General features: G+C 38.1%; 1 protein-coding gene across 1 annotated transcript in view; it reads left to right on the forward strand.

Moving 5' to 3' along the window:
• Positions 1-2,431: 2,431 nt before the first annotated feature.
• APH1B (aph-1 homolog B, gamma-secretase subunit) overlaps positions 2,432-27,616 on the forward strand; it is a 31,064-nt gene continuing 5,879 nt past the window's right edge. Inside the window, exons 1-5 of the mRNA XM_037502650.2 lie at positions 2,432-2,623; positions 4,225-4,395; positions 12,011-12,081; positions 12,875-12,997; positions 25,675-25,802. Of these exons, the coding sequence (XP_037358547.1) occupies positions 2,511-2,623; positions 4,225-4,395; positions 12,011-12,081; positions 12,875-12,997; positions 25,675-25,802 (606 nt within the window). The 5' untranslated portion in view covers positions 2,432-2,510. The remainder of the gene's footprint in view (positions 2,624-4,224; positions 4,396-12,010; positions 12,082-12,874; positions 12,998-25,674; positions 25,803-27,616) is intronic.

Below are 27,616 nucleotides of genomic sequence, written 5' to 3' on the forward strand. Positions count from 1 at the left end.
GGCTAACTTCTAATTACCTTTGAAGACTCAGCAAAGGCTTCTTGGAAAGACTTCCAAAGTACTTGAGGCAGCTTTAACCAAGATACATATATTTGGGTTAAAACTGGAGCAATAAAATAACTAAGACAGATTTTTAAAAAGTGATATCCTAAAGTCATGGAATTAATTCTAATTTAAAGAAACTAAAAGATTAGTTGCTATATTTGAGTATTAAATTTAGCTCCATGCTTTCTAGCTGTTAATTTAAGGTAAAACCTGAACATGATGAATGTAAGCATTGATCAAGAGAAGCAAAACTTTTTTTCTAGACTTAAATTATAAAGCATGACTCTATTACAGATATTAAACAATAATAATGAAACATTTTTTTTTAACATACAGGAAAAATGTATGTGGCCCTTTCTTATATAAAATCTTAATTTACACTAAGAATGAGTATATTATGCTTCTGTGAAGACATTTCTGCATGGAGCTGAAGTAATGGAATTGCATTTGATCACCTTGATCAGGATAGAACACAATAATCTGTCCAGTAGTGAGTTGTTCTATCATTTAGAACTACGGTCTCAACCTGAGTTTCAGATTAAGAACCATTCAAAATGGCAAACCACGGGTATCTGAAATTTTCTGTGTAATGAATGGAAATATGTGTATCTGTTATGTGGGCAAAGGTAACATTTCCCCATAAACCTGAATACGTATGGTTGTATTATTTGAAGGTCCATTTTCAGAGGTGAACTGCAAAACAACTTCAGTTAGGTTCCAACTCTTGTCTACTGGTGTTTTTTTTTTCAATGTTGATTTCCAAGAGCTTTTTAAATGATAGAATTAAAGAATAAGTAGGAGTGGCTAGCAGTTTAGCTACACTTTTCAGAATAACCTATAAGCTGTTGTTATTATTCCTATTAATAACCTACAAGATATTATTTCTATTAAACATGGAGGAAAATCAAGATGATTAGGAAACTTAAACTTCCGGTTTTCATTTTTAGACCTTTCAGAAATGGTTAAACTAATATAAAAATAGCAAATATTTATAAGTTTCATTTATTTTCAAAACATTCAGTGAACATTTATTTAGTGAGCACCTTCTGGGTACTAGGGAACAACAAAGAACAAAAACAAAGTACCTACCCTCCAAAAGTTTACATTTTAATGGAGGAGACAAATGAGCTGGTAAAAAATGCAGGGAGATGTTACCTTTATTATAGAGTGGTTAGAGAAGACCTTCAAAAACAACGTTTTTTTTTTTTTATAATATTCTTTTTTTTTTAAAGATTTATATATTTATTTATACAAGCACTGGGTACAGTCAGAAGCGCGGGAGCGTGAGAGAATTCACCAGAGCCAGAGCGGGGAGCAGAGCAGGCAGAAGGACCGAAGTACACTGCTGAGGGGAGCAGCGGGCGGCAGGAGAGGTCTGCGCGCCATGTGGGACCCTCCTCCAGTGGCCGGGGAGCAGCCGGGGATCGAAGCGGTGCTGCAGAGGCTGCGGGCAGCTTCGCAACCCAGCGCTCAACCACTGCGCCACCGCGGAGGCCCCAAAAACAACGTTTTTGAGGACGTAGTGGTCCGGGGACGGGGCGGAATAAAACCAGATCGCCAAAATAACCCTAAAAAGGACAGCATCTTCACCACCGTGTCATCCTTTTACGGTGAGTTATTGCCTGGGTCACCGCTATCCCAGCTCGGGATTTCTACCTGGCGGAGAATGAAGTTCCTGCAACTATGCAAATGGTAAAACGTGCTTTACAAAAGGCTCTTTTTTTTTTTTTAAAGATTTACTTATTCATGCATACAAAAACTGGGGCACAGGCCAGAGATGCAGGGGGTGAAAAAGATTCAAGGCTCTTTTATTTAGAGATGGAATCCTGTCGCTGTCTTGAGCTGTTTTTCTTGAGTTGCTAAGGAACCATTCCTCGTTCTGCCTCCAAAGCGGGGTGCGGACCTGTCCTCTCACTACACCTCGCTGCCGGCGACGTGCATCTGTGGCGGGGGCGGGGATCCCTACCTTGCCCGCCCTAAAGTCGCCAGCGAATCTCACCCCGGGATCAGGAACTGGGGCGCCGGGAGGGGCGGCCCGGAAGCCAAGTGGGGCTGAGAGGAGAGTTATGAGGAGCGCGCCCCCTCCACCCCGCCCCATCTTCACCCCGCCTCCACCCTGCCTCTTGCCCTGCGCTTTAATGTCTTCCACCGGCCCCTTCCGCCCGCCTCCAGGCCCGCGCCAGCCTCCCGCCCCGCGCAGTCTCCGCCTCCGCCCCGCCCCTCGCCCGCCCCACCGCTCGCCCCGCCCCCGCCCCGCCCCTGCGCCTTCCCCTCGTCCGCCCCGCCCCAGCCCTGTCAGGCCTCCATCTCCGCCCCTCCCGCCCCGCCCCCAGTCCTGTCAGGCCTCCATCTCCGCCCCGCCCGCCCCGCCCCGCCCCGCCCCGCCCCGCCCGGCGGTTAGCTCTGCGGGCGCTGGGCGCACCTCACGTCGCGGCTTGGCCCCCAGGCCGGCTTCTCTTGTCACCATGACGGCGACCGTGTTCTTCGGCTGCGCCTTTATTGCCTTCGGGCCTGCGCTCGCCCTCTACGTCTTCACCATTGCCACAGAACCGTTGCGCATCATCTTCCTCATCATCGGGTGAGGCGGTTGCGCCGGGAAACCCGGACTCGGGGCTCCCCTCCCCCACCGAGGCTTCCGGCGACCCCCGGCGTGCGCCCCCAGCGGCTCGACCCGGCTGGGGTCAGGAGGGACGGAGGGTTGAGAGGGGCAGAGCCGGGGCCGCTCCCTGGGGCCCGTCGCCCTCCTCGGAGGGTCGGCGGGAAAGCTGGAGCCGCGCGACCTCGGAGGGCGGCCACTGGGAAAGGCGCGCGTGCTGTGGGGCTCAGAAGCCCCTGATGCTTGGGCTTCTTTCCGCCTAGGCTTGTGGGTGGGCTTTATGAGTCCTGAAGCCATGGGGAAATATGTGGACACGTTCAAATACGCATCTTTCATTTTTCTCGAGAGCGCCGGTTTGCCTCGTTCTCACGGGCAGCTGTAGCCCCGGAGGCGTTAAGGACCATATATATGAGCACCTGCGCACCTGGGACTTTGGAACCCACAGATGCTCGACCCCTACCCCGAGTCCTCTGATTCGGAATGTCTGGGGGTGGGATTGGGGCTGATTATCTTTTTAAAAGCGCCCAGGTGATTCTGGTCTCCAGCTGAAGGGTGGAAACCTGTGAAAACACCAAAGCACTTGGTAAATACCGAACACTCGTGGCCAATGTGGCCATAATCCCAGTTTCCACCTGCCTGGCGGCTCTTTGTGAGCCTCGCCACGTCCTCCTACCTGACCCTTAGAGTCTCACTGGCACCAGGAGAAACAGCCAGATTAGGCCAGTGTTTTCCCACCTTCTCTGTGCTGCTTCACCTCTCACAACTGTATTGTAAGGGCAGCATCACATGTGTCATACTAGAAGCAATAGAGATTTGGGCAAAAGCTTTTTAAAGCGTGTTCAAATCCCCTTCTGTGCAGCTGCACTTACCCTCCTCGCAGTGACAGAAGGATATTTTTAGGGCCTTGAAAGAAGAAAGCTTTCTAGGTGGATGCGAGTCTGATTCAGGCTCTCCCTGCCCCCATCCCATTCCTACCAGCTGGGGAGCCATGACCATATCTCCCCACCTCTGCCAGCTGTCTCAGACAATAAATGAGACTAATGTACAAATCTGCAGCACCTTTTTACTTTCAGCTTTTTAATATGAACATTGTAGTACTAACAAAATATTAAATCTATACCATCCCCATCCAAACAAACCAAAACAAAAAACGGGTTCTCAGCTTCTGAATTTTATTCCCATTTGTCACTGTTAATAGAGCTGTAGAGATCTTTCTGGAAAGGATATACTTGCACCTCAATGGACAAAGCACCAGTTAAGAAGAATAGCAAATAATCAGTTTCCAGCTAGACTGTCCTTGGCATAATGAGTGTGCAGATGTACTTACAAATAACGCACTCACTGAAAAAGAGTGATTTGTAGAAAACTCTCATACTCCTCCTGTACTACATGTTCGTCTCATCAGGGAAAATACATCATTTGATCCAGAACATCACTTTATTAGGATTTTTTTTCTTTACTAAAGAGTCAGGAAGTCGGTTCTTTCTCAAGCAGGTCTTTTAAAATTTTTTTCTTTGCTTTTAAATCATTATTAACCCTATACTTGCATTCATTCATAACTTTGTTTTTTCCCTGATTTTCAGAGCTTTCTTTTGGTTGGTGTCTCTGCTGTTTTCCTCCTTTATTTGGTTCCTGGCAGGAACCATTACTGGCAACAAAGATGAACCAACACCGAAGTATCTGCTGATCTTTGGAGTATTAGTCTCAGTCTTTATCCAAGAATTGTTCCGGTTTGCCTATTATAGACTTTTAAAGTAAGTCAAATGTTTACATAGCATTTCCCCCCAGTTGTATTTAAATTATGGTTTAGTAATTTAAAATAGTAATATAGTGTGACATTGGAGGAATCATACCTTTTTACATAGCTCAAAGTCAAAAGAGTTGGTGTATAACCATCTTAAAAAAAGTGTTTTAGCTTTGTGACGATTTCTTCCTTCATTTACTCATTCAAAAGCATTTGAGAATTTACTCAATGCCAGGCACTATCCTAGGCACTGGGAAAGAATATCAATATGTAAATGACAAGAATCTAGCATTCATCCTGCCAACCTATATTTCAGGGTAGTCAAATAGCTGATTGGGAAAGTTTTATTAAAAAATACTATCACTAATTATATCTAATAGTCATCATTATAGCTAATTTTAAAAAAGGGTTCTTGTTTAATACTATTTTGTGGCACCTAATGAAATACTGGATTTAGGCAAGAATGATTAGGGGTTGCTACAATTGCCTGGTGGAAGGCTGAATGGTAACTTTACAGTGAAGGAATCAGACTAATAATAAACCTCTGACATAAAAAGATGGCCAGCCAGCCATCGTGTGCCTCCATTTATATGTTTTATCTGTATAAAAACCAATGAAATTCTTGAAAAGTTTTTTCTCACTTAATAGGAATTTTTATGTGATTTTTACAGAGATTATAATGATAAACTTTCCAAATTTTGCTATTTCTGTGTTTCATATGGAAAATTTACATATTCAATCCTATTTTATAATTAAATATTTTCCCAAAAGTTTTAATTGACTTTAAGCTTTCAAAGTTAGTTACTGCAAATTCATCTCTTCCAACTGCACCAGCTTTCTCCAGGGATATACTCTGATTCACTGTTATAAAGCCACATGTGCAAGGCTAATACATGGATAAATAAATTGAGAAAAGGTAATAGGAGGTTCACATAATTCTTATTTTTGACCTTTAAAAATTTTTATTTTAAATAACAAGCTTTTAATAAACAACAGTAAGCAACTGAGAATATAACCATTAAAACATACAGCATCAGAGTAAAGATGCCAACGATCAATTTAAAAAATCAGCAGCACTTGTTATCATATGTTCTTTAAAATAGAATTCAAGCAGTAACAATTCACAATAAAAATTTAATGTAGTTTTAAAGAAACTATTTCTGTTGGGTCCATAATCCCTCATATAATTGGGAAAGCCAAAATGGTTTAGGTGACTAGGTTCATAGTTGCTACTGAAATGTAGTTTCTCAGGCAGTAAGTTCTTAGAGGGTCTTCTGAAAAGAGACAAGTGTTTTTCACAAAAGCCAGAAACCACAGGGGTACTAGAGAGACAGGTACAAACATCTTGCTAACATTTGTCCTAAACATATTTTTAACTCATGCAAGACAGCAATGTAAACTTACATTCATTCTGTTGCCTGTGCTTTACCCGACTCCCTGACAGGTGAGCTCAGCATGTTTTCATACAGATATTTCTCTAATTGCTCATTATTTGAAGATCAAGGTCACAATACATTCTTCAGATTTGTGAACTGCTATCAACCATTTTCTCCCTTACTGCAAAATAGTCATTTTTGCCAGCTAATGGTTTCCATAAGCAGTTTTCAACAAACTTTAAAAGAGTTTCAAGCTCAATATTCATTTTATCAAATTGTGCATAGCAAGTTGTGTTCATCCATTTCCCAAAGACAAGTTCACACAATTCTCCCAGAGAAAATTTTAATTTCTAGTTAATTCATAAGGAAATTCTTCCTATCTTTGTAATTATAACCCACTGAGTACTTCATGCTTTCTTTTAAGGTGAACTGAAATATATATCCAAATAATTTCTACTAGAATCTAGACTGTGCTTACGCTCCATCTTAAAACAGCAGTGGTCTGTTTTCCTCATTTCTTGTCACAGACCTAGTTTTCCATGGCTTTATCCTTCAGTCTTTTGTGAACTATCCTATCTGAATCAAAATTTATTATTGTCTTTAATACCTAACCCTGGGTTATATGGACAATAACATCCACATAAATCACTGTGAAGTGAAGTTCTCTCTTTGACTAATATTTTCCTCTCAACTTCTTTAGATTGAATTGTGACAGTATTGTCTTTTGAGTCAACATGAGGGGCAAAAAAAGTTGTATTTAGAACTGTACTGGCTATTTTCAATTCTTCTTTATAAATCATAATAATAATCTACCAGCTTTAGCTTTTTTTTTAAAGATTATTTATGTATACAAGAGCTGGGGTGTAGGCCAGAGGTGTGAGAGGGTGAGAGAATTCACCAGAGACAGAGTGGGGAGCAGAATAGGCAGAATGACTGAAATATATTGCTGAGGGGAGCAGCGGGCAAGACAGGAGAGGTCTGCTGCACCATGTGGTTAAACACATTTTCTTTAAAAACAACAACAACAACAACAACAACTGGACATGAGTTCCCTTTTTAGGCCAGAAAGTAGGTCACCTGTGGGGTCCATGAAGACCTCACATGAAACAACTGATTTGAAACACAACTTGATCTTGGAACTATATTTTCTTTCAGGGAGTCATGAGGTTGACTTTGGTTATATAGTTAAGACTTGGTTAGTAGAGTGATAAATATATTCTCTTTTTGTTTCTGGAAATGAGATAATTAAGTATTACATAAATTTCACAGATGTAACCAAGACATAACATCTCAATAACATCTCTTATAATAGGTTTCTGATGATTTGTTCTTGCCAATATGCCAGGCCTTCTGTGTTTTCTTACTTGTTGCTTTTAATAACATATTAAAATTTAATAATGAAACATTTAAATTACTAATTGAAAATTAGGACGCCAATGCATAGAAGCAAAATCTTAGAAATGGTTTAAAAAAGAGATTTATTTCTATTATCTCTTGGAAATATTAAAAAGCAACAAACAGATTGCAAAGATGGCATTTAAATTTCCACAGGAATACTGTATTCTTAACATTTAACTGTGTTTGAATAGTCTGGTATGCAGCAGTTAACTGCCATTCTGAAACTTAACTTTTACTCTAGAGTATTATAAAATAGTCAAAATCTCCTTTCTCACCTCTGTCCCCTTCATGGGCTGCTTAGGCAAGTGGAATCTCTGTTATGTTTGTCATCTTGTTTCTTTCAAGACTAAAAACTTCTCATTTATCCAAGAGACATAGAGGTGGCTTCCAGACCATTGCTGGTCCCTGTTCTTTCATGTCAGTAGGCATGCCCCTTTTTGTCAGCACTGGTGTGCACCTGTACTAGGACCTAGCTCAGTACTCTGCTGTGGTCTAAGGAGTGCAAAGAGCAGTGACCCTCCTCACCCCTGCCTAGAGGCTGTGCTTGTAATAACGCAGCCTCTGGTTGCACTAGGTTTTCCTGTCAGCAGCACCATTGGCTCCTATTGGTTCAGCTTTTTCACATGTGATAATTCTAATTTTGAAACAAACATAATTTGAAATACAGAACTTCACAGTTAGTGACCCCTTAGAACTTCAGGTTCTAAAGTCTGACTTAACTGAAGTGGCTAAATGAGTATCTTACTCTTTGTTCTTCACTGCCTTCTTACTTCCTGGTTTCCTCCTGAAATGAAATCTTTCAGTGGCATTAACCTATGGTTCCATGGGACTACAAGCTGAACCCAAGTCTCCATTTTTAATGAGGGCAATGAGGGGTTAAGTCCACATAAGGAAGGGATTATGGCTGTCAGTCTGCAGACTCCTATTGTCAGTGAGTTCAGAGAGGCAAAATGCCTCTTTAACGAGCTCTTGGATTATTGTACAGTTTTTCATAGCAAGTTTTAGAAATGGTGGATTTTTTTTTTTTTTAATACAAGCACTGGGTATAGTCAGAAGCACGGGAGGGTGAGAGAATTCACCAGAGCCAGAGCGGGGAACAAAACAGGCAGACTGACGAAATACACTGTTGAGGGGAGCAGCGGACGTGGCAGGAGAGGTCTGTTGCGCCATGTGGGATCCTTGCCGGTGCCTGGGGATCGAACCAGCGCTGCAGAGGCTGCGGGCAGCTTTGCAGCCCAGCGCTCAACCGCTGCGCCACCGGGGAGGCCCTAGAAATGTTGGATATTATGTAGTTATGCATTTACAATAGCTAAACTATGGAAACAACCCAAATGCCCAAAAATAGATGACTGGATCAAGAAGATGTGGTACATATACACAATAGAGTATAACACAGCAATCAAAAAAGATAAACACATGCAGTTTGCAGCAACGTGGATGGAGCTAGAAGGGATCTTGCTCAGCAAAATAAGTCAGAAAGAAAAAGAAAAATACCGGATGGTCTCACTCATGGCAGGAATTTAGAAAACCTAAATAAGAGACCAGGAAAAAGACTAATCAAGACAAAGTAAAAATCAAAATCAACAAGCAACTATAAAGCAGAGACACACTGAGGTGGGGGGGAGGGAGCAGCGGGGAAAGGAAGGATTAGAGTCAAAATAAGGGAGGGGATTCAATTGTATGGGGAATATAACCAAAATGAAAATGCATACATTGTGCAAAGATGAAAAAAGTTGTAAGAATTATATAAAATATTTAAATAAAAAAAAGTACTACCTCTGTCAAATATTTGCTACTGAATTTGGTGCCAAGATTAAAATGTGGAGTTTGCACCAACCAGTTTTTATACATGTATGGAATTGATACAAAATGTTTATCATTGCAGTGTAATATAAACTTATTTCCTGGGTCAAACCTCAGGAAAAGTCCTTCATCTTGACTGACTGACTGACTGACTGACTGAGTGAAATTATAACTTTCAGCTTAGCAAGGAGTTACAAGATTAGGAATTGATATGTGACCACAAGTGATAGCCCTTTCTACATCCGTTAAAAAAAAAATCCAAGTTATGATACTGTATTTTGCCTAAAATGTACATTAGAAATATTTTTTGTTTGGGTTGAAACTTATTCAATTTTAAAGTCTTATAATTCTGATACCATAAATATTTGGTAATTTTAGAAAATCTTCCATTTATTAAAAAAAAATATGATAACCATTGCTACAGTTTTTAAGAGTTTATTTTTAAAATTTCTGAAATGACATATCTAATTTATATGCATATTTCTTGATGCCTTCCCTTACATGTACATGCAAAAAGAACAAATGAGAAAGACAGTATGGTATGATTTTATTGGTAGTTTTTCGAATTTATATTTTTAAAAATGAGCTTTTACTTTTTTGTTCTTTCAAACAAAGAAGTTTTCACATCAGTGTAATGGTCAACTTAAAAACACTGCCCTTCAGCCATCAAATATTTATTCTATCCATCAGGAACACGGAAACTGACAATGTTTCGTACTTTTGCACTTCCTTATGTTAGTATTGAGAACTATTAGTGCCACAGACCTTTCCCCCACAAACTTGCAACATCAAAAACGAGGAAGTTTATGAAACGTTTGAATTCATGTGTATGTATTTAATCTATTTGTGATTGCAATACTTTACCAAATAGCAAATATCTTTTATTCATTACTGAGCAACAAATCCTTCAAAATGTGTTGATTCTATTGTACTATATATACCTTTCTATGCATTTGTTGATAATTGCTATTTATATTTGCATATGTATGTGTGTATGTCTGTCTAAGCTATAATTAGCCTTTAACAACGTTCCTGTGACAATTAAGTTTATTTAGGAAAACCAGACGTTGTAATTGGTTACTGCTCCAAAGAGAGAGGACAACAGTCACTTAAGTTTTTGACTCATGTCCTTACTACCAAATGATGTTTCCAAATGAAGAACACTGAAATGGCAAATTCTTTCTTTTGCATCTAGAAGAGCAAAGGACTCTTAAAATTATTCTTGTTGGGCCTCCCCTGGTGGTGCAGCGGTTGAGCACTGGGTTGCGAAGCTGCCCGCAGCCTCTCCAGCGCCGGTTCGTTCCCCAGCTGCTCCCCAGCCACCCAAGGAGGGTCCCACATGGCGCGCAAACCTCTCCTGGCGCCCTCTGCTCCCCTCAGCAGTGTACTTCGGTCCTTCTGCCTGCTCTGCTCCCCACCCTGGCTCTGGCGAATTCTCTCACCCTCCCGCGCTTCTGACTGTACCCAGTGCATGTATAAATAAATAAATAAATCTTTAAAAAAATAAGTAATAAAATAAAGTATCTAAAAAAAAAATATTCTTGTTACTATTTTGGTTGAATTTTTTTTTAAGACTATTACTTCTGCAGTTTCATTTTTTATTTTTTTTTAAAGATTATTTATTTATTTATTTATGCATACAAGCACTGGGTACAGTCAGAAGTGCAGGAGGGTGAGAGAATTCACCAGAGCCAGAGCGGGGAGCAGAACAGGCAGAGTGATGAAGTACACTGCTGAGGGGAGCAGCGGGCGGCAGGAGAGGTCTGCGTGCCATGTGGGACCCTCCCCGGTGGCCGGGGAGCAGCCAGGGATTGAACCAGCACTGCAGAGGCTGAGGGCAGCTTCGCAACCCGGAGCTCAACTGCTGCGCCACCGGGAAGGCCCTATTTTGGTTGAATATTGATTGTCTTAATTTGATGTAATCAATGATGTTTTATGTAATGAGTGTGCAAACTGTAATGAATATGCATACCTTGAAATTTAAGTTAACATAGTGACCAAAATATAAGTGTATTCTGGTTAATCTATTTTCCTACTTTTAGAGTTAACCTAACTTATTTTTGTTTAAGAACTGTTGAAAAGGTGTTCTGAAATGTTTGGTTCTATTTTTGCTTTAATAATTGTACTTTGTAGTGAATATATAAATATATCCTTTGAGTCAGTATCATTCAGTATCATTGTCACACTTTCTAGTCAACCAAGGTTAGTAATAGTGACACTGGTGGAAATGACCAACCATATCAAGCATGCCTAATAAATCCATGGGGGTGGGGAGGGGGGTAGGCAGTACTCATGGTGTATTTGTGAATTATCTACCACAGAAATATGAATATGATGACTCCAAAGATTATTTCTTACTGAGCAGTATTCTGTTGTTTCAGTCACATAGTCACTTCCTTTTCTGAAAGTAGCATTTTAGTCTCCCCTGAAACCTGTTTGAGGATGTAAAAATAATTTAAAATATTTCCTGATATTTTAGAATCAGGAGAATATCCTTAGGTACCCATGTGAGAGTTCAGACCATTAGTATTGTAGCATTTAAGAATAAGGAGGGTTTAATGTTTACCAACCATTGGTAAAGGTGGCTTCTTTGAGAAATTGCTGCCTTAATGAATTTTGAATAAACACAATTTAGGTTACACACAGTGGAAGGTAGAGGTGGTGGTAAAGTAAATATAACCCAGACAGAAGATACAACAAAGCACCAACAAAGTAGGGATGAAAATAGAGTACTTTGGGAAGTGGATTAAAATTCAGTGTTGGATGCCATAAGTATTTGAGCTCAATAAATTATGGAAGGATTGCTTTTTCTCTTATTAAACTCAATCCTAATGGCTTGTTTACTTATATTTTTTTTTTCTCTTCTATCTGGAAGTCAGTAAAAGGCTTAAGTTGGTTGGTTTAAAGTTAACTGAAAATTTGTTGGATTTTGTTTAAACAGGTTTTAGATTTAGAGTAAGCTGCTCAAAGTCTCAGTAAGTATTTGGATTTTGAAGTATATTGTTTATTTTCCTGATATATTACAAAAATTGTGTGTTTTTAATTTAGGAAAGCCAGTGAGGGTTTGAAGAGTATAAACCCAGATGAACCCGCACCCTCTATGCGATTACTGGCTTATGGTAAGTGAGAACTGCCTGATGTCATTAAGAAAAAATATGAGATCTGGCATAAAAGCCATTTTTATTTTTTATTTCTTTGTAGGTTTCAAGTAGTATTTTATTACTACCTTGGCCTATTGGTGTACATTCTTTTTCCAACTTTCTAGGGCCTATGTAAAAGGGAAATTATTGCAGGTAACTCTTCTCTGTGTACCCACTAAATATTAACAAGGTTTAAAAGTTAGGTTTATAACATGTATACACTCAAGTTAACAATTTTATGTGATATTACAATTACCTCTGTAGGTGGTTACCATGACTTGGTTATACTAGGACTCTTCCTATTAATATAGACTATACCTCTCTCTATATATTTTTTTTGCAGAATTAAATTTTAAAGGATGGGTTTGGGTCTAGGTCATTAAGTTTAGTTACCCCAGTTTAACCCAGGGATCGCTTTTTATAAAATCCACTCACACATCAAATACAATTCCAAGCTGTCAAACTTAATTCCACTGACTCCATTATCATAAAGTAAAGCCACACGTTAGCATCATATCCATCTTTGTCTCACCTATTGATTCTGTGCCTGTCTAGATATTTTTCTTACCTTTTTCATTTCTCTGCTACACTCCATGGTTACACTCCATGGTTTCCAAGCACTTGCCTTTTTGGAGCCCTTTCTATTGCTTTTCCAACAGCATGTATACTCTTCCCTTTAACAAAAAAATAATATTCCTTAATCCTTGGAACTTTGCTTTGAAAAGAAATCATAGCATGAATAGATTTTAATAGTGTTTTTCTTCCTCCTTAGTTTCTGGCTTGGGTTTTGGAATCATGAGTGGAGTATTTTCCTTTGTAAATACGCTGTCTAACTCCTTGGGACCAGGCACAGTGGGCATCCATGGAGACTCTCCCCAGTTTTTCCTGAATTCAGGTATGTACCTGGTAACTATGACTGTTCAGATTTCTGATATAATGGTCAACCTTATTGGGATCTGCTAACTTAGGAATTAAAGTGAATAGAAATGTGTGTTATGCCTTCTAGCATCAAAATACTGTTAGATGCTACAGAGTAAAGGATCTAAGAAGGGAAAACTTTTGGTTAGAGTATTTTAGAATTTTAGATTGCAATATAGCAAGCATAAAATTAATTTTTATTTTGTTATACTAATCGTGTTGCTGTGTAGTTGAAATAGTACAAGTGAATTTTTATAGGCTATATACTCTTGTTTTTATTAGTTTATATTTATCTTCAGTGTAAACCCTTTGTCGTTTTGGCTCCCTTTTGGAAGGCAGTATAATTTAATCTTGACATTGAGTGGAAAAAAGATTCTTGTTGAATGTGAAGTAATGTAATACACCTAAAAGTGTATTTAAGCATACATGTATCATTTAAAGAATAATACCCCATTTCTCCTGTACCTTAAGAACCAAAACATTAACAGCAACTTGAAGTCTCGTGTTCCTCATTGCTCCTCCCCCAGAGCTAACCATTGTCCTGATTTTTGTGTTATTAATTTCCTGTTAACCAGATTGGAAAGGTAGGTTTTAAACATGTATACATATTTTGCTTTGAAGGCAAGACTTGAAAGCTTTCCTTTCATGTATATATCTGAAAAAAATTAGTAGTTTTCCTGACTGTCAACATTTTACAATAAATCATAATATATATTTTTTTTTAAGAAGATTTATTTATTTATACAAGCACTGGGTACAGTCAGAAGCGTGGGAGGGTGAGAGAATTCACCAGAGCCAGAGCGGGGAACAGAACAGGCAGACTGATGAAATACACTGCTGAGGGGAGCAGCAGGCGGCAGGAGAGGTCTGTTGCGCCATGTGGGACCCTCTCCGGGGGCTGGGGATTGAACCGGTGCTGCAGAGGCTGCGGGCAGCTTCGCAACCCAGCTCTCAACTGCTGCACCACCCGGGAGGCCCAAATCATACTATATTCTTTAAAAAGGAATGACAATGTAGAGATAATGAGTGCACAGTTGGATCTGAGGAAGGAGGCCCAGGTTGCAAACAAAATTTTGAAAATAATATGCTTATAGATGACATTAAAGTTGTAGAACTAAGTATGTTCATACCACAATTAATTTAGAGGCTAAGCCTATTCTCCTGCATCAAAATTTATACTTGTTATCCTGTGGCATGCTGAGAGCTGACCTCAGTTATTGATCAAATGGTTATAAAAGGCGGTTGGTTTTATGAAAAATATGTGTTCTCCTTTTCAAGACACTGCCTTCCCTGAGATTACTATACTATACCGTCTTTAACAAAGGAGACTTCATAATGAAGGTACCTGCATCAGACCACCCCAATTTTCTAAGAATTATTTCCCTCAAGATGCCCTACTCTGACATGCAAAATATTTTGAGCTTAGAGCAATGAAATCCTCTGAGGCAAAGAAGAGGTTTCTGCTCTTGTCTAAATCCTTCATTCTTCCCAATCTGAGAACAGACCTAGGACTCTAAGGTTTTGCCCCTTTCTTAATTAGAGAAACCATCATTTATCCTCCTTTTATGACTTAGAAAAATGCTGTTAAGGAGGCAGGAGCAAAAAAAAAAAAAGGAATGACAATAGATGAGTTGACCTTTTTATTCAAAGATGCAATATAAAAAGACCAAGTTATGGGCCTCACCGGTGGCGCAGCGGTTGAGCGCTGGGTTGCGAGGTTGCCCGCGGCCTCTGCGGCGCCGGTTCGATCCCTGGCTGCTCCCTGGCCGCCGGGGGGAGGGTCCCACATGGCATGCAGACCTCTCCTGCCGCCCACTGCTACCTTCAGCAGTGTACTTCGTCACTCTGCCTGTTCTGTTCCCCGATCTGGCTCTGGTGAATTCTCTCACCCTCCCGTGCTTCCGACTGTACCCAGTGCTTGTATAAATAAATAAATAAATCTAATAAAAAAAGAAAGAAAAAAAAATTTAATAAAAAAAAAAGACCAAGTTATTTCAAACTTTTTTCATCCACCAGATAAAAGTTGTAATTATGATAAAATGTTCATACATTTCAGAGTTGTTATGGTAATCTACATGAGTAATATAAGACTTCTCTCAAATTCCACAAGAATAATCTTTTAAAAATAGTTTGGAAAAAAACCACTGTACCTTTTTTTCTCCACATGTTATATGATTGAAGTAATGACTTCTGCACATATTTTAATTAAATCATTATTTAACATTTATGCCAAAGCAATTCTTCTTCAAAGAACTTGCCATCTAGTAAGAGGGGGGAATCACCAAATTTTAGAAAATTGCTACAATAGTTTAGAGACATCCTGCCTGTTATAATGATCTCCAAGCCCACTTACCATTTCAGTCCAAGCCTTCACTTCTCCTGTGTGGATTACTATCCACCCCCAGATGCTTATAATTCTCAAGACACTTTCCATGCAAATCCATCCTGCATACAGCCACCAAAATAATCTTCCCAGTACAAAATGTGTGATGGCTTTCCAAAGCCTGTGGGAAAAAGCCAAAACCCTTTACATCTGGCTACAGGTTAGAGGACAGGACAGTGTATTAATGGGGTTGTATTTATCTAGTGGTACCTCCAGCATAGCAAATTATTTTCATTTCAGACATTCCATAATGAGAATATCTTTGTTAATTTTTAAATGATTATTATATTTAGATTTTTAAAACAAAGGTAATATTAATAGCTGAAATTTTTTCAAGTTCCACATAAATTAACAAAATATAATACAAGTAGATGTTACTGCTACAGTTTTCTTTATTTTCTTGAATTGGATTGTTACACTGCTCCATAAGCAATTTTCTTCTGGCTCTCAAGTAGCACTCTCCTTGTGGAATTACTTTCTGCCGGCTTCTTTCACTAGATGGCGCTAATACCCTTTCGTTACCTAGGTTATTCCATAAGACTAGACTACTTTTGGAAGAAAGTAAAAGATGCACTAGCAATGTAGGTATTGTATTTGTACTTTCTATAAATTCAAGAGAAAACCCAAATAAAATGAAATATTTTAATTCTTTCACTGTTAGTATGGTAGCCTGACCGTACTGTGAATATGTACTTATAGTAAGTGAACTGTTCCTTTATCATGTACAAGAGTTTTTTTCTGTCATAACATCATTCTTTGAAGCATAAATTTTGAATTATACATTTAAGGAATTACTTTTTATTGAATTTAAATATAATAGCCCCAAGTTTTTATGTATTAGTACTTGATATATATATATAATCTATTGCTACCACTGGTAGCATTTATTTAGGCATAAGCTCATTTTTTAATTTTTCAGTTAAATAAGTTTATATGTTAATTTAACATATCCCCTTACAAAATACTAAGTAAGAAATATAAGGTCACTAGTGTATCCATGGTAGTGTAAGATATATATTGTATGCCACATATATGTACATAGTTTCATGGAGCAGGCACAGTGCATAAATAATGTGTATGTGTAAGTTAATGGTTTAATTTGTTGTTAATAGGCTAACATTAACTTTTACTAGAATCATTATCATTTATTGATAATTCTGTAGAGAGGTAAAAGTATGAAAATTAGACCCCTAAGTTCAAGTGTTATCTTGCCTCACTAATTTATTATTTTGGTCAAGTCCATTTGATCATGTAACCATGCATTCCACAAATAATTATTCAGTGTTTTTATTCAACAGAAGCTCTACCAAACTATAAAAATACAGTATAGTTAATGTCTTTACCTTCCACTCACTGTGGAGAATAAAGACAAACAACTGATTACAATAAAGTGTGTTAAGTGCAATAATGAGGAAGAACCATAAGCACATATACCCATAGTTCTAACTCACACTCAGATGGTTGTATACTTTGCAATTACTGCAGTTGCAATTAGTTGATCAACTATGTAGTTAGTTATGTCTTTCTCTCCAGCTGGATTCTAAGCCATATAAGTGCAAGGACATTTGTCTCATTCACTGATGTATCTCCAGCACCTTATGGAGCCAGGCACAGCTTATGAATGAAATACTTTGAGTAGAGACTTTAAAAGGATGAAAAATAAAGCTAGGCAGGCAAAGGAAGAAGGATGTCAGGGAAAAATGTCCCACCAAACCTTTCACTTGGAGACTAAGTGGAGTATCATGTTCAGTTCTGAGCACTGTGATTTAACAGGGATACTAAATTGGTATGGAAGCATATTGTCAATACGGTGAAAAATCTGAAAGTTGTATCCTCTGAACAAAAGAAGAATATTGAGCTTGAAAGAGCTTCTGCACAGCAAAAGAGACAATAACAAAAACAAAGAGAAACCCCACCAACTGGGAGAACATTTTTGCACCCAACACTAATGATAAAGGACTGATCACAAAAATCTGCAAAGAGCTGATGAGACTCAGCAACAACAAAGAAAATAATCCAGTCAAAAAATGGGCAGAAGAGCTAAAAAGAAACTTCTCTGAAGAGGAAATGCAAATGGCCAACAGACATATGAAAAAATGTTCAACATCACTTGTAATCAGGGAAATGCAAATCAAAACTACCATGAGATACCATCTCACACCAGTGAGAATGGCACATATTAAAAAAACTAGCAACAACAAATGTTGGCGAGGATGTGGAGAAAAAGGAACTCTTGTGCACTGTTGGTGGGAGTGCAAAGTGGTCCAACCACTATGGAGAGCTGTGTGGAGATTTCTGGACCTACTAAACATAGAGCTTCCATATGATCCAGCAATTCCACTCCTAGGTATTTACCCAAAGGACACAGAAACATCAATTCCAAAGAGCACCTGCACTCCTATGTTTATAGCAGCACTGTTTACAATAGCTAAGCTTTGGAAACAACCCAAATGCCCAAAAATAGATGACTGGATCAAGAAGATGTGGTACATATATACCATGGAATATTACTCAGCATTCAAAAAAGATAAACACATGCAATTTGCAGCAACATGGATGGCGCTGGAAGGGATCATGCTCAGCGAAATAAGCCAAAAAGAAAAAGAAAAATACCGGATGGTCTCACTCATAGCAGGAATCTAGAAAACTTAAATAAGGGACCAGGAAAATGAATATAAGAAAGTGAAAATCAAAATCAACAAAAAACTATGAACCAGAGACACTTTTTGGGGGGTGGGGGGCGGGAGGGGAAGGATTGGGGTCAGAATGGGGCATTTGCAATTGTATGGGGGAATATAAAAATAAAATTTAATATTTAAAAAAAAAAAAAAAGAATATTGAGCTTGAAGAAAAACTAAAGAGGAATGTGGGAGATTCCATTTTTGTCCCAATTTGTCATTCTTCTGTAGTAGAATTATACAACCACCCTTAGATGGGCTTGTGGCAGCCAGAATGCATTTTCCTACTCCTGACTTTGAGCTCAGGCCAGAGACAAACATAGAAAGGTCCTAGTTAATTTCAAATACAAAGTAATAGAATTCTTAGCGCTCATACCCACTGCCTTCTCTAAGAAGGTGGGTTATCCATTAGGAAATTATACCCCACGCTCCCATATGGCAGCCCCCACTCCACTGGTATTTTTTTTTTAAGATTTTATTTATGCATACACGAGATGGGGCACAGACCAGAGGTGTGGGGTGTGAGAGGAGTCACCAGAGACAGAGTGGGGAACAGAACAGGCAGATTAACCGAGGTACACTGCTGAGGGGAGCAGCAGGCGAGTCAGGAGAGGTCTGTTGCACCTTGTGGGTTGCTCCCTGGCCGGGGATCGAACTCATGCTGCGGTGGCCGTGGATAGCTTCATGGGTTGCGTCTAACTCCTTGCACCACCAGGGAGGCCCTGATACGGTTTTTATGCAGAATTTGTTTGACAAAATAGCTTTAATACAACTATAACTTTTTAATGTGCCACATAAGAAAATAAGAGCTGACTACTACTTTGTCAACAAGCACTGATTGAGCAGGGTTCCCAACCTCTGCACTATTGACTTTTGAAGTCAGGTAATTCTTTATTGGGGGGCTGACTTGTGTATTGTAGGATGTTCAACAGCATGCCTAGCTTCTAGTCACAAAATGCCAAAAGTTCCCTACCCTCTGTCGTGGCAATCAACAATGTCCACAAACATTGATAAATGCTCTCTGAGGGTCAAATCACCCCCGGTGAGAATCACTGAGTTAGAAGGCAGATTTGAGTTCCATTAGAACAGGAATTTGCTCACAGTCATTGCTTTATTGAAAAACCTGAGCATTTAAAGTGGATCCCATGGGATCTATTATTTCATTGTGTAAGAAACTGAGTCAGATGACTTCTAAGGTGCTTCCCAATGCTACCTCCCCACACTAATGACTAATTGGAGGAGATACTCTCATCATTCTTCAACGCTTAGTAGGGAGACTTTAAACATAAAATCATAAACTTGGCAATCTCTTCAGCTCATGAACATACTTTAGGAACATTTTCATAAATATGAATTGATAACTTTTAAGCACGTATAAGTATTCAGGTTATTTTCAGGATATTTCCTTTGTGATCTAACTGGTATTAGGGGACAGTATTATGCCTTTTTATGGCTATGTGATGTAAAGTAGTTTTTCAGTTTTGAGAATGTTATTTGGTTAGTAGTATATGTACATCTATATTAAATAAACTGGGAAGTCTCACATTTTTCACAATAAAAACTTGGTTATTTCCTGTTTGGGCAAGGGCATTTTCAAAAACATTAGGTTAGCTCTATAGTCTGACTCCTACTTGGGCTAGGGAGTAGGAGATCCCTCAAGAATCCAAAGAGTTTTTGCAACCAGGAGGGCCAGAACCCTGACACCACAGACTGTTCTGTTGGAAAAGGAGCCAGAGCTGCTGGTAATCACCTTCTGCCTCAGGGCAGCTGAGACTGAGCCTTGGATTTGGAAAGTCTTCCTCTGTTTGTTGCTGCCGCTACCCAGCGGAAGTCCTGTGCAACTTGACCTGGTTAGAGACAGAGGTTTCCTCTGTTATCCTAGTGCAAAACTTTCCTATTTGTATGATTTAGTAGGTTATTTTTGGGGGTCTGGGAGCACTTTACCAATAATTTATATGCAATTTTTTTAGCTTTTTTACCTGGACCCCAAAATAACCTACTAAATCATAATAAATAAGAACATTCTACTTTCAGATAATGAGGGAAACCTATACTCTGAAGCCAGACAATAGCGTTTTCCATGCTGGCAGGGACCAGAGTGAATTTGTTGCTTTTTTAGGGCATTGTCTTTGCAAGGACAGAAAAGTAGATATCAGGAATGAGGTAGAGAGGGCTGAGTGTGAAAATGAGGATACTTATGAGTCTATGTGCTAGAGTGTTTGTGTTATATTTAGGAAGTATAAAAGAACCAAATAGTAAATGTAAATGTAGTCTCAAAGGTAACACTGAAACATTTTGCTTAGAAATAAGTTAGATTGAAACATTCTCTGCCAAAGGAATTTGACTTTAAAGATATTAGAAGAAATCTATTATGAAACTCTACAGCTACAATTTCACAAGCAGGTATACAATACTTACTAGAATTGTTCAGTTTCCTGATAAATGTTCCAAAATATCAGAAGTTATAAAACATCCTTTTAATATGGATTTATAAACTAATTTTGATATTTTGGAGGTTTACTTAGAGAATGTTGTTTGTATTTTTAAATTAAAACATTTTATATAAAAATAAAGCAAATTTTAGTGTTAGAGTCACTGAAAGACTTTTAGAATTGTATATTTAGGAACATGAAATGAGAAAAGTTTAGAAATTAAAGCTAGTACCCTAGATACACTATTAACAAATCTTTATTTCTAGCTGTAGTTAATTCCACTTACAAAAGAGAAATAAAATATTATTAGTAGCCCTAGATACATATAGGTAGCAGAATAGTTTAGATGTGCAGGTCTCAGTTTCTGTTGGATCTCTAACCAGTTACAGAGGGAATACACAATAAATCCCACTATTCTAAATAGCAATAGTAAAGTCTTATGACCATGGAAGCCAGCAAGAAACTAGTGCTAACTGAATAAATCAGCAGCCAAGTAGATATATACACTGTTTTAATGAATGTCTGAGGGAACTCTGCTTCAGTTATTGTATTAATAAAATAGAAAATTGAAAGAATGGGCAGTGTTCCATATGATTATGTTTTGTGCACCATGAAAGTTCCAGTGCCAAGAACAGTGCCTTACCAACTGTGCCTGACCCACATTGGGCACTGAACAAAGTAATTGTTGTATGGATTAATGAAAGGGGGGGTGTGAAAAATAAAAGTAAGAGTAATACAAAGTCAGGAGGAAATAATCTATAAGAGTGAAAAAAAAAAGTACATTTTAAGACATGGACAGCTACCTAGGAAGCTTGGATAAATGTAGTAATTGCTTATTGGCGCAAGTTGCCTTACTTTCCCAGCTCACTAAGGTCTTGGCTTATTTATCTTTGAATCTGTGTATACACAGATGAGCACATAGTAGCTATCATTTGTTGCAAAGCTATGGTCTCCCAATCACTGTTCTTCGCTGCTATCACCCTATGAGATGTTGCCCTCCCCATTTTAGGCAAAAAAAGATGTAAACACAGGTTAAATAGCTGCTCAAAGCTGTACTGTAGAGCTCAAGATTATGTGACTCCAGAGCAATCTCACCTAACTGTAGACTGGATAGATGCTCAGTAGATGTGTGATGAGTGGTTCTTTTTTTTTTCTTTTTAATAAATAAAGAGTAAATATAAATCATTAAGGAGATGACATTGAGATATGTCTTAAAGTAGTAGAGTGTAATGGGCAGGGGTGGTGGTGAGGGGTAGAGTATTTAGGTCAAAAGGGACAATGTTAAAAACAGGCATTGACAGAGTATAAGAGTTCTGATTTTCTGCTATACAGAATATATTTTTTTAATTTTATTTTTATTTTTATATTCCCCATATAATTGCAACCCCGATTTTGACCCCAATCCCTCCTTCCCCCACCCCCCACAAAGAGTGACTCTGGTTCATAGTTGTTTGTTGATTTTGATTTTTTTTTCTTTCTTATAGTTATTCTTTTTCCTGGTCCATATTTAGGTTTTCTAGATTCCTGTTATGGGTGAGACCTTCCAGTATTTTTCTTTTTCTTTCTGGCTTATTTCGCTGAGCATGATCCCTTCCAGCTCCATCCATGTTGCTGCAAATTGCATGTGTTTATCTTTTTTGAATGTCAAGTAATATTCCATGGTGTATATGTACCACATCTTCTTGATCCAGTCATCTATTTTTGGGCATTTGGGTTGTTTCCAAAGCTTAGCTATTGTAAACTGTGCTGCTATAAACATAGGGGTGCAGGTGTTCTTTGGAATTAATGTTTCTGTGTCCTTTGGGTAAATACCTAGGAGTGGAATTGCTGGATCATATGGAAGCTCTATGTTTAGTAGGTTGAGGAATCTCCACACAGCTTTCCATGGTGGTTGGACAGTTTGCACTCCCACCAGCAGTGCAGGAGAGTTTCTTTCTCTCCACAACCTCGCCAACATTTGTTGTTGCTAGTTTTTTTTAATATGTGCCATTCTCACTGGTGTGAGATGGTATCTCATTGTAGTTTTGATTTGCATTTCCCTGATTGCAAGTGACGTTGAACATTTTTTCATGTGCCCGGTGGCCATTTTATACAAAATATATTTGAAAGTTATTAAAGGGTAATGATTTGTGTCTAGATTATGAAGGACTTCCAGTACTAATCTGAGATGATGATGTTCAGACTTTACTTCAGCAATAGGGTCAATTCATCATAGATTTCTTTTTAGCAGGAAAGGCCCTTGAAAACAAATAAGAACCTAGAATTTTTTTTTTTTTGGAGGGAAAATTTACATTTCATAATTTATTATTTTTGAGGTTTTCAAAAACATAAGAGTCAGAAGGAAAAATACTCTGTTCATTCTGCTAAACTGATGCTAACTCTGAATATAGTGTATATGTCCATCTCTTATTTATTTACTTAATTTTATTTTTATATTCCCCATACAATTGCAGCTCCCTTATTTTGACCCCAATCCTCCTTTCCCCACACCCCCCAATAGTGTCTCTCTGGTTCATAGTTGTTTGTTGAATGAACCTAGAATTTTTAAGAAAGGTCAAGAGCTACTAATATCTTGAGGAAGTTGCTGATAGAGACTAATCCTCTTTATTTATTTTTTTTAAATAATAAATTTTATTTTTATATTCCCCATACAATTGCAACCCCCCCATTCTGACCCCAATCCCTCCCCTCCCGCCCCCCACCCCCAAAAAGTGTCTCTGGTTCATAGATTTTTGTTGATTTTGATTTTCACTTTCTTATAGTTATTCATTTTCCTGGTCCCTTATTTAAGTTTTCTAGATTCCTGCTATGAGTGAGATCATCCGGTGTTTTTCTTTTTCTTTCTGGCTTATTTCGCTGAGCATGATCCCTTCCAGTGCCATCCATGTTGCTGCAAATTGCATGTGTTTATCTTTTTTGAATGGTGAGTAATATTCCATGGTATATATGTACCACATCTTCTTGATCCAGTCATCTATTTTTGGGCATTTGGGCTGTTTCCAAAGCTTAGACTAATCCTCTTTAGAGGAGAATGAATTGAAAATTCCATAAGTAGGAGCATTTTTCAAAGGCTCTGAACTCTACGTCTTGATCACAGGAGCACTATTGGCTAGTTATAGTTCTGTGGTCATGCATGGAGAGAATGGCAGGCATTAAGTTGACAAATAGATGACAGGTTTATGGTGTCATTGCTTTCTTTTGACATTTCACTGACCTCTAGGTTTTAGAAAAACCTTGGAATATGAACTCTGTGGTAAAAATAAATTAGTGTTACCTTTGTGCCTGTGTAGATCTCAGTTTTCTTCTCATCTTTTCGGATATAAACTTAGCCTCAGGTTTAAATGGTCTTCAGTGGTCTCAGCTCTAACCTATCACATCACCAGGCCTCTGCCTTCAGGGGAATTTTCCTCTATGAGATCACAACTGGAATTATATCATTTTAGTTTCATCTGCCATTTGTCCCAAAGTTTAAAAAAAAATTCCTTGTCTACTAAAATAATTTACCATCATTTCCTGAAATGAGGGCATTGGCTATCACTAGATTTAACAACTTGTGTTCTTCCAACCATAATGGTCATGTCTTAATAATGTTTTGAGTTGACTTTGTATAAATGAAATGTTTACCCACAATATACTTCTCCCTCTGTTCAACATTATTTTCTTGAGATCATTTATATTATGCATACATATATCGGGGTGTTGATAAAGTTATGATGTATTTTTTTTTCAAAAAATAGAGAAAAATGCATCATGACTTTTCTGACAACCCAGTAGTATTCCATGAGTGACTATATCACAACTTATCCATTCTGATCATGATGGACTTTCTTATTACAAATAGTGCTGATATAAATAGTCTTGTGTGTGTATATATATGTATATATGCATATGTATACATATATATATCCTTGCACAAATATTATTCTCTAAAACAATAGTTGTCAACATGATCGTACATCAACATCACCTAGAAGACTGTTTAAATACAGATTGCTGGGCTCCCACCCCTATTGTATTTGACTCAGGAGGTCTGGAATAGAGCCCCCAAATTTGACTTTCTAACACTTTCATAGGTGCTAGTCATCTATTGATCCAAGAAATAATTGTTACAGTTTACTGTATAGATTTAGTTGTGGAACTGCTGGAGTGAAGTAGAGAATGCAAATGTTCAGTTTTTCTAGGTAATGCTAGATTGTTTTGCTGCTTGCAGAATGAAAGAGAATTGTCAGACTTGAATGTTTGCCAGTCTGGGAATGTTAATGTTATCCTATTATGTGGCCCCAAAATGAAGCTATTTCATATTTCTCTTTTATGTTAAAGCTTTCAGAATAAGTGGAAGTTTCCCAGATTAAATAAAAATGTTTTTCCAGGAAAAATCAGTCTGTCTATCTCTCTCTCTCAAACACACACAGAGTTCACAGAATAATTTCTGTGCTCATCAAATTCAGTTTCAATTGCTTAAGAAGAATCTTATATAATTCTTGCATTTTAAAGTATTTTTGCTATTCCATTGGCCTTTACTAAAGAAATCCAAGGAGAAATTCCCCTTTAGTGAGAAGACTTGTTTACAGCAAAAGAGTTACTTTTAATTGAAAAAAGTCTCTCTTAATTAAGTGCATTGCATACCTCAGAGACTCTCCTTGATAACCAAATTCAAGTTGACTTTTTTTTTTAAAGATTTATTTTTATTTATGATTGCAAGAACTGGGGTACAGGCCAGAGGTGTGGGAGTGAGAGGAGTCACCAGAGACAGAAGGGGGAACACAATAGGCAGATAGACCGAAGTACACTGCTGAGGGGAGCAAGTCAGGAGAGGTCTGCTGCGCCATGTGGGTATCTCCCTGGCCAGGGATCGAACTCGCACCACAGAGTCTGCGGATAGCTTCAGAGCTCTGTGCTCAACCCCTTGCGCCACCAGGGAGGCCCTCAAATTGACTTTTAACAGGTTCACATTCTAGAGGAGAAGCTGCTGCAGTGTTGACCCCTCATTCAGAAATTTGCTCATTGGAGCAAATCTGTTTCCAGTTTCAGATGACGGCTGCACACTCTCACAGCTGCACAGTGTACTCGAGAGCCGGTGTATTGTGACCAGGTGTTCAGTGGGTTTTGGCATCTGCTTTCAGTATGACTGGGCACTAATGCATGACTGACTGTCTTTCAGCTCTCATGACGCTGGTTATCATGTTGCTGCACCTGTTCTGGGGTGTTGTCTTTTTTGATGGTTGTGAGAAGAAAAAGTGGTACGTCCTTCTTATTGTTCTGCTGTCCCATCTGCTGGTGTCAACTCTGGTGAGTATTGCCACCGTACACAAACTGTTTTGAAACTCAAGTCCACATACCTAAAATGATAGACTGTACTCTAAATGAAGTCCATACTTGTAGGACAACGAGAAAGTTCAGAAAAGTTGTTTCAAAGAATGAGTGAATGTGTGCTAACATCAAAGTCTTACCACAGAAAAATAGTAACTTAATTTTTGGTCAAGCTCATTAAAGATGTTTTTCTATGCCTCTTTCTATTAATATGGGTATAGCCAATGCTGAAATATCTTGCATTATGCTTATGTAGGATATCTTAAAAAATTGCAATATTATTATAAATTATTTTAATACATAAATTCTAATAGCTTTATGCCATTACATAAAAATATAGTTTGCTTAGCTGTTAGAATAAAAAATATTTGTTTCTATTTTTAGTTACCATCAGGGTGTCATGAACATGAAACTTTCCCAATAGGTTGTTTAGAGTCCAAGGAATAGAATTATGAAGTCAAACTATGAATATTTAAAAAACCCTTGATGCAAATTGCTAAAATACTGTACACAACATTTGTACCATTTTACTCATACTGATGAATAACAAGATTGCCCATTTCACTCTTTCCTCACTGACATTCTAATAATGCTCTTTTTCAAAGTAAAAAAGTTTGAAGAGATAATTTGATTAGATTATATTTTTAAATACTGCTTAATGCTTTGGGTCTGACTTTTACTGTAATTTGTCATATTTGCATTGTACTGCCTAGTCCTGGCTTATTACAAAGTTTCCTTCTGATAGTGTTTTGCTTCCTGTTTCTCTCCTCCATTTAGTGTTTATGTCAAGTTTTCTTTTGCCAGGCTCCTTGTCCCGTCTTCTATCTAAAATGCAATCATAACCACCCCCCTCCTTAAATCTTTTAGTGGATACTAAACTTACCCTTAAGTTATGGCAGCTATGTAAACCAAATATTAAGCCAAAAGTACTGAATAGAGAAGGAATTAAAATATAAAAACATTTATTTCTGGGTACTGAGATTGTGGATTCTTTATATATATATATATATATATATATATATATATATATATATATATATTTTTTTTTTATTCCCAGAATAAAAATGTAACACTTTTATTTCCAGAAGTTGCTTTTCTCTTTTTTTTTTTTTTTTTACATGCACCTCAGCAACATCTTTATTTTTTTTTTTTTTTTTTAAATATTAAATTTTATTTTTATATTCCCCCATACAATTGCAAACGCCCCATTCTGACCCCAATCCTTCCCCTCCCGCCCCCCACCCCCCAAAAAGTGTCTCTGGTTCATAGTTTTTTGTTGATTTTGATTTTCACTTTCTTATATTCATTTTCCTGGTCCCTTATTTAAGTTTTCTAGATTCCTGCTATGAGTGAGACCATCCGGTATTTATCTTTTTCTTTTTGGCTTATTTCGCTGAGCATGATCCCTTCCAGTGCCATCCATGTTGCTGCAAATTGCATGTGTTTATCTTTTTTGAATGCTGAGTAATATTCCATGGTATATATGTACCACATCTTCTTGATCCAGTCATCTATTTTTGGGCATTTGGGTTGTTTCCAAAGCTTAGCTATTGTAAACAGTGCTGCTATAAACATAGGAGTGCAGGTGCTCTTTGGAATTGATGTTTCTGTGTCCTTTGGGTAAATACCTAGGAGTGGAATTGCTGGATCATATGGAAGCTCTATGTTTAGTAGGTCCAGAAATCTCCACACAGCTCTCCATAGTGGTTGGATTTTTTTTTTGTCATGTTCCACATTTTCTACAACATTTGCCTTTATATCAAAAATGAAGTTATATGTAAAAGCAGATGTCC

The sequence above is a fragment of the Talpa occidentalis genome, unplaced genomic scaffold, assembly GCF_014898055.3.
Source record: "Talpa occidentalis isolate TD23 unplaced genomic scaffold, MPIMG_talOcc4v2.1 talOcc4.11, whole genome shotgun sequence".
Lineage (NCBI taxonomy): Eukaryota > Metazoa > Chordata > Mammalia > Eulipotyphla > Talpidae > Talpa > Talpa occidentalis.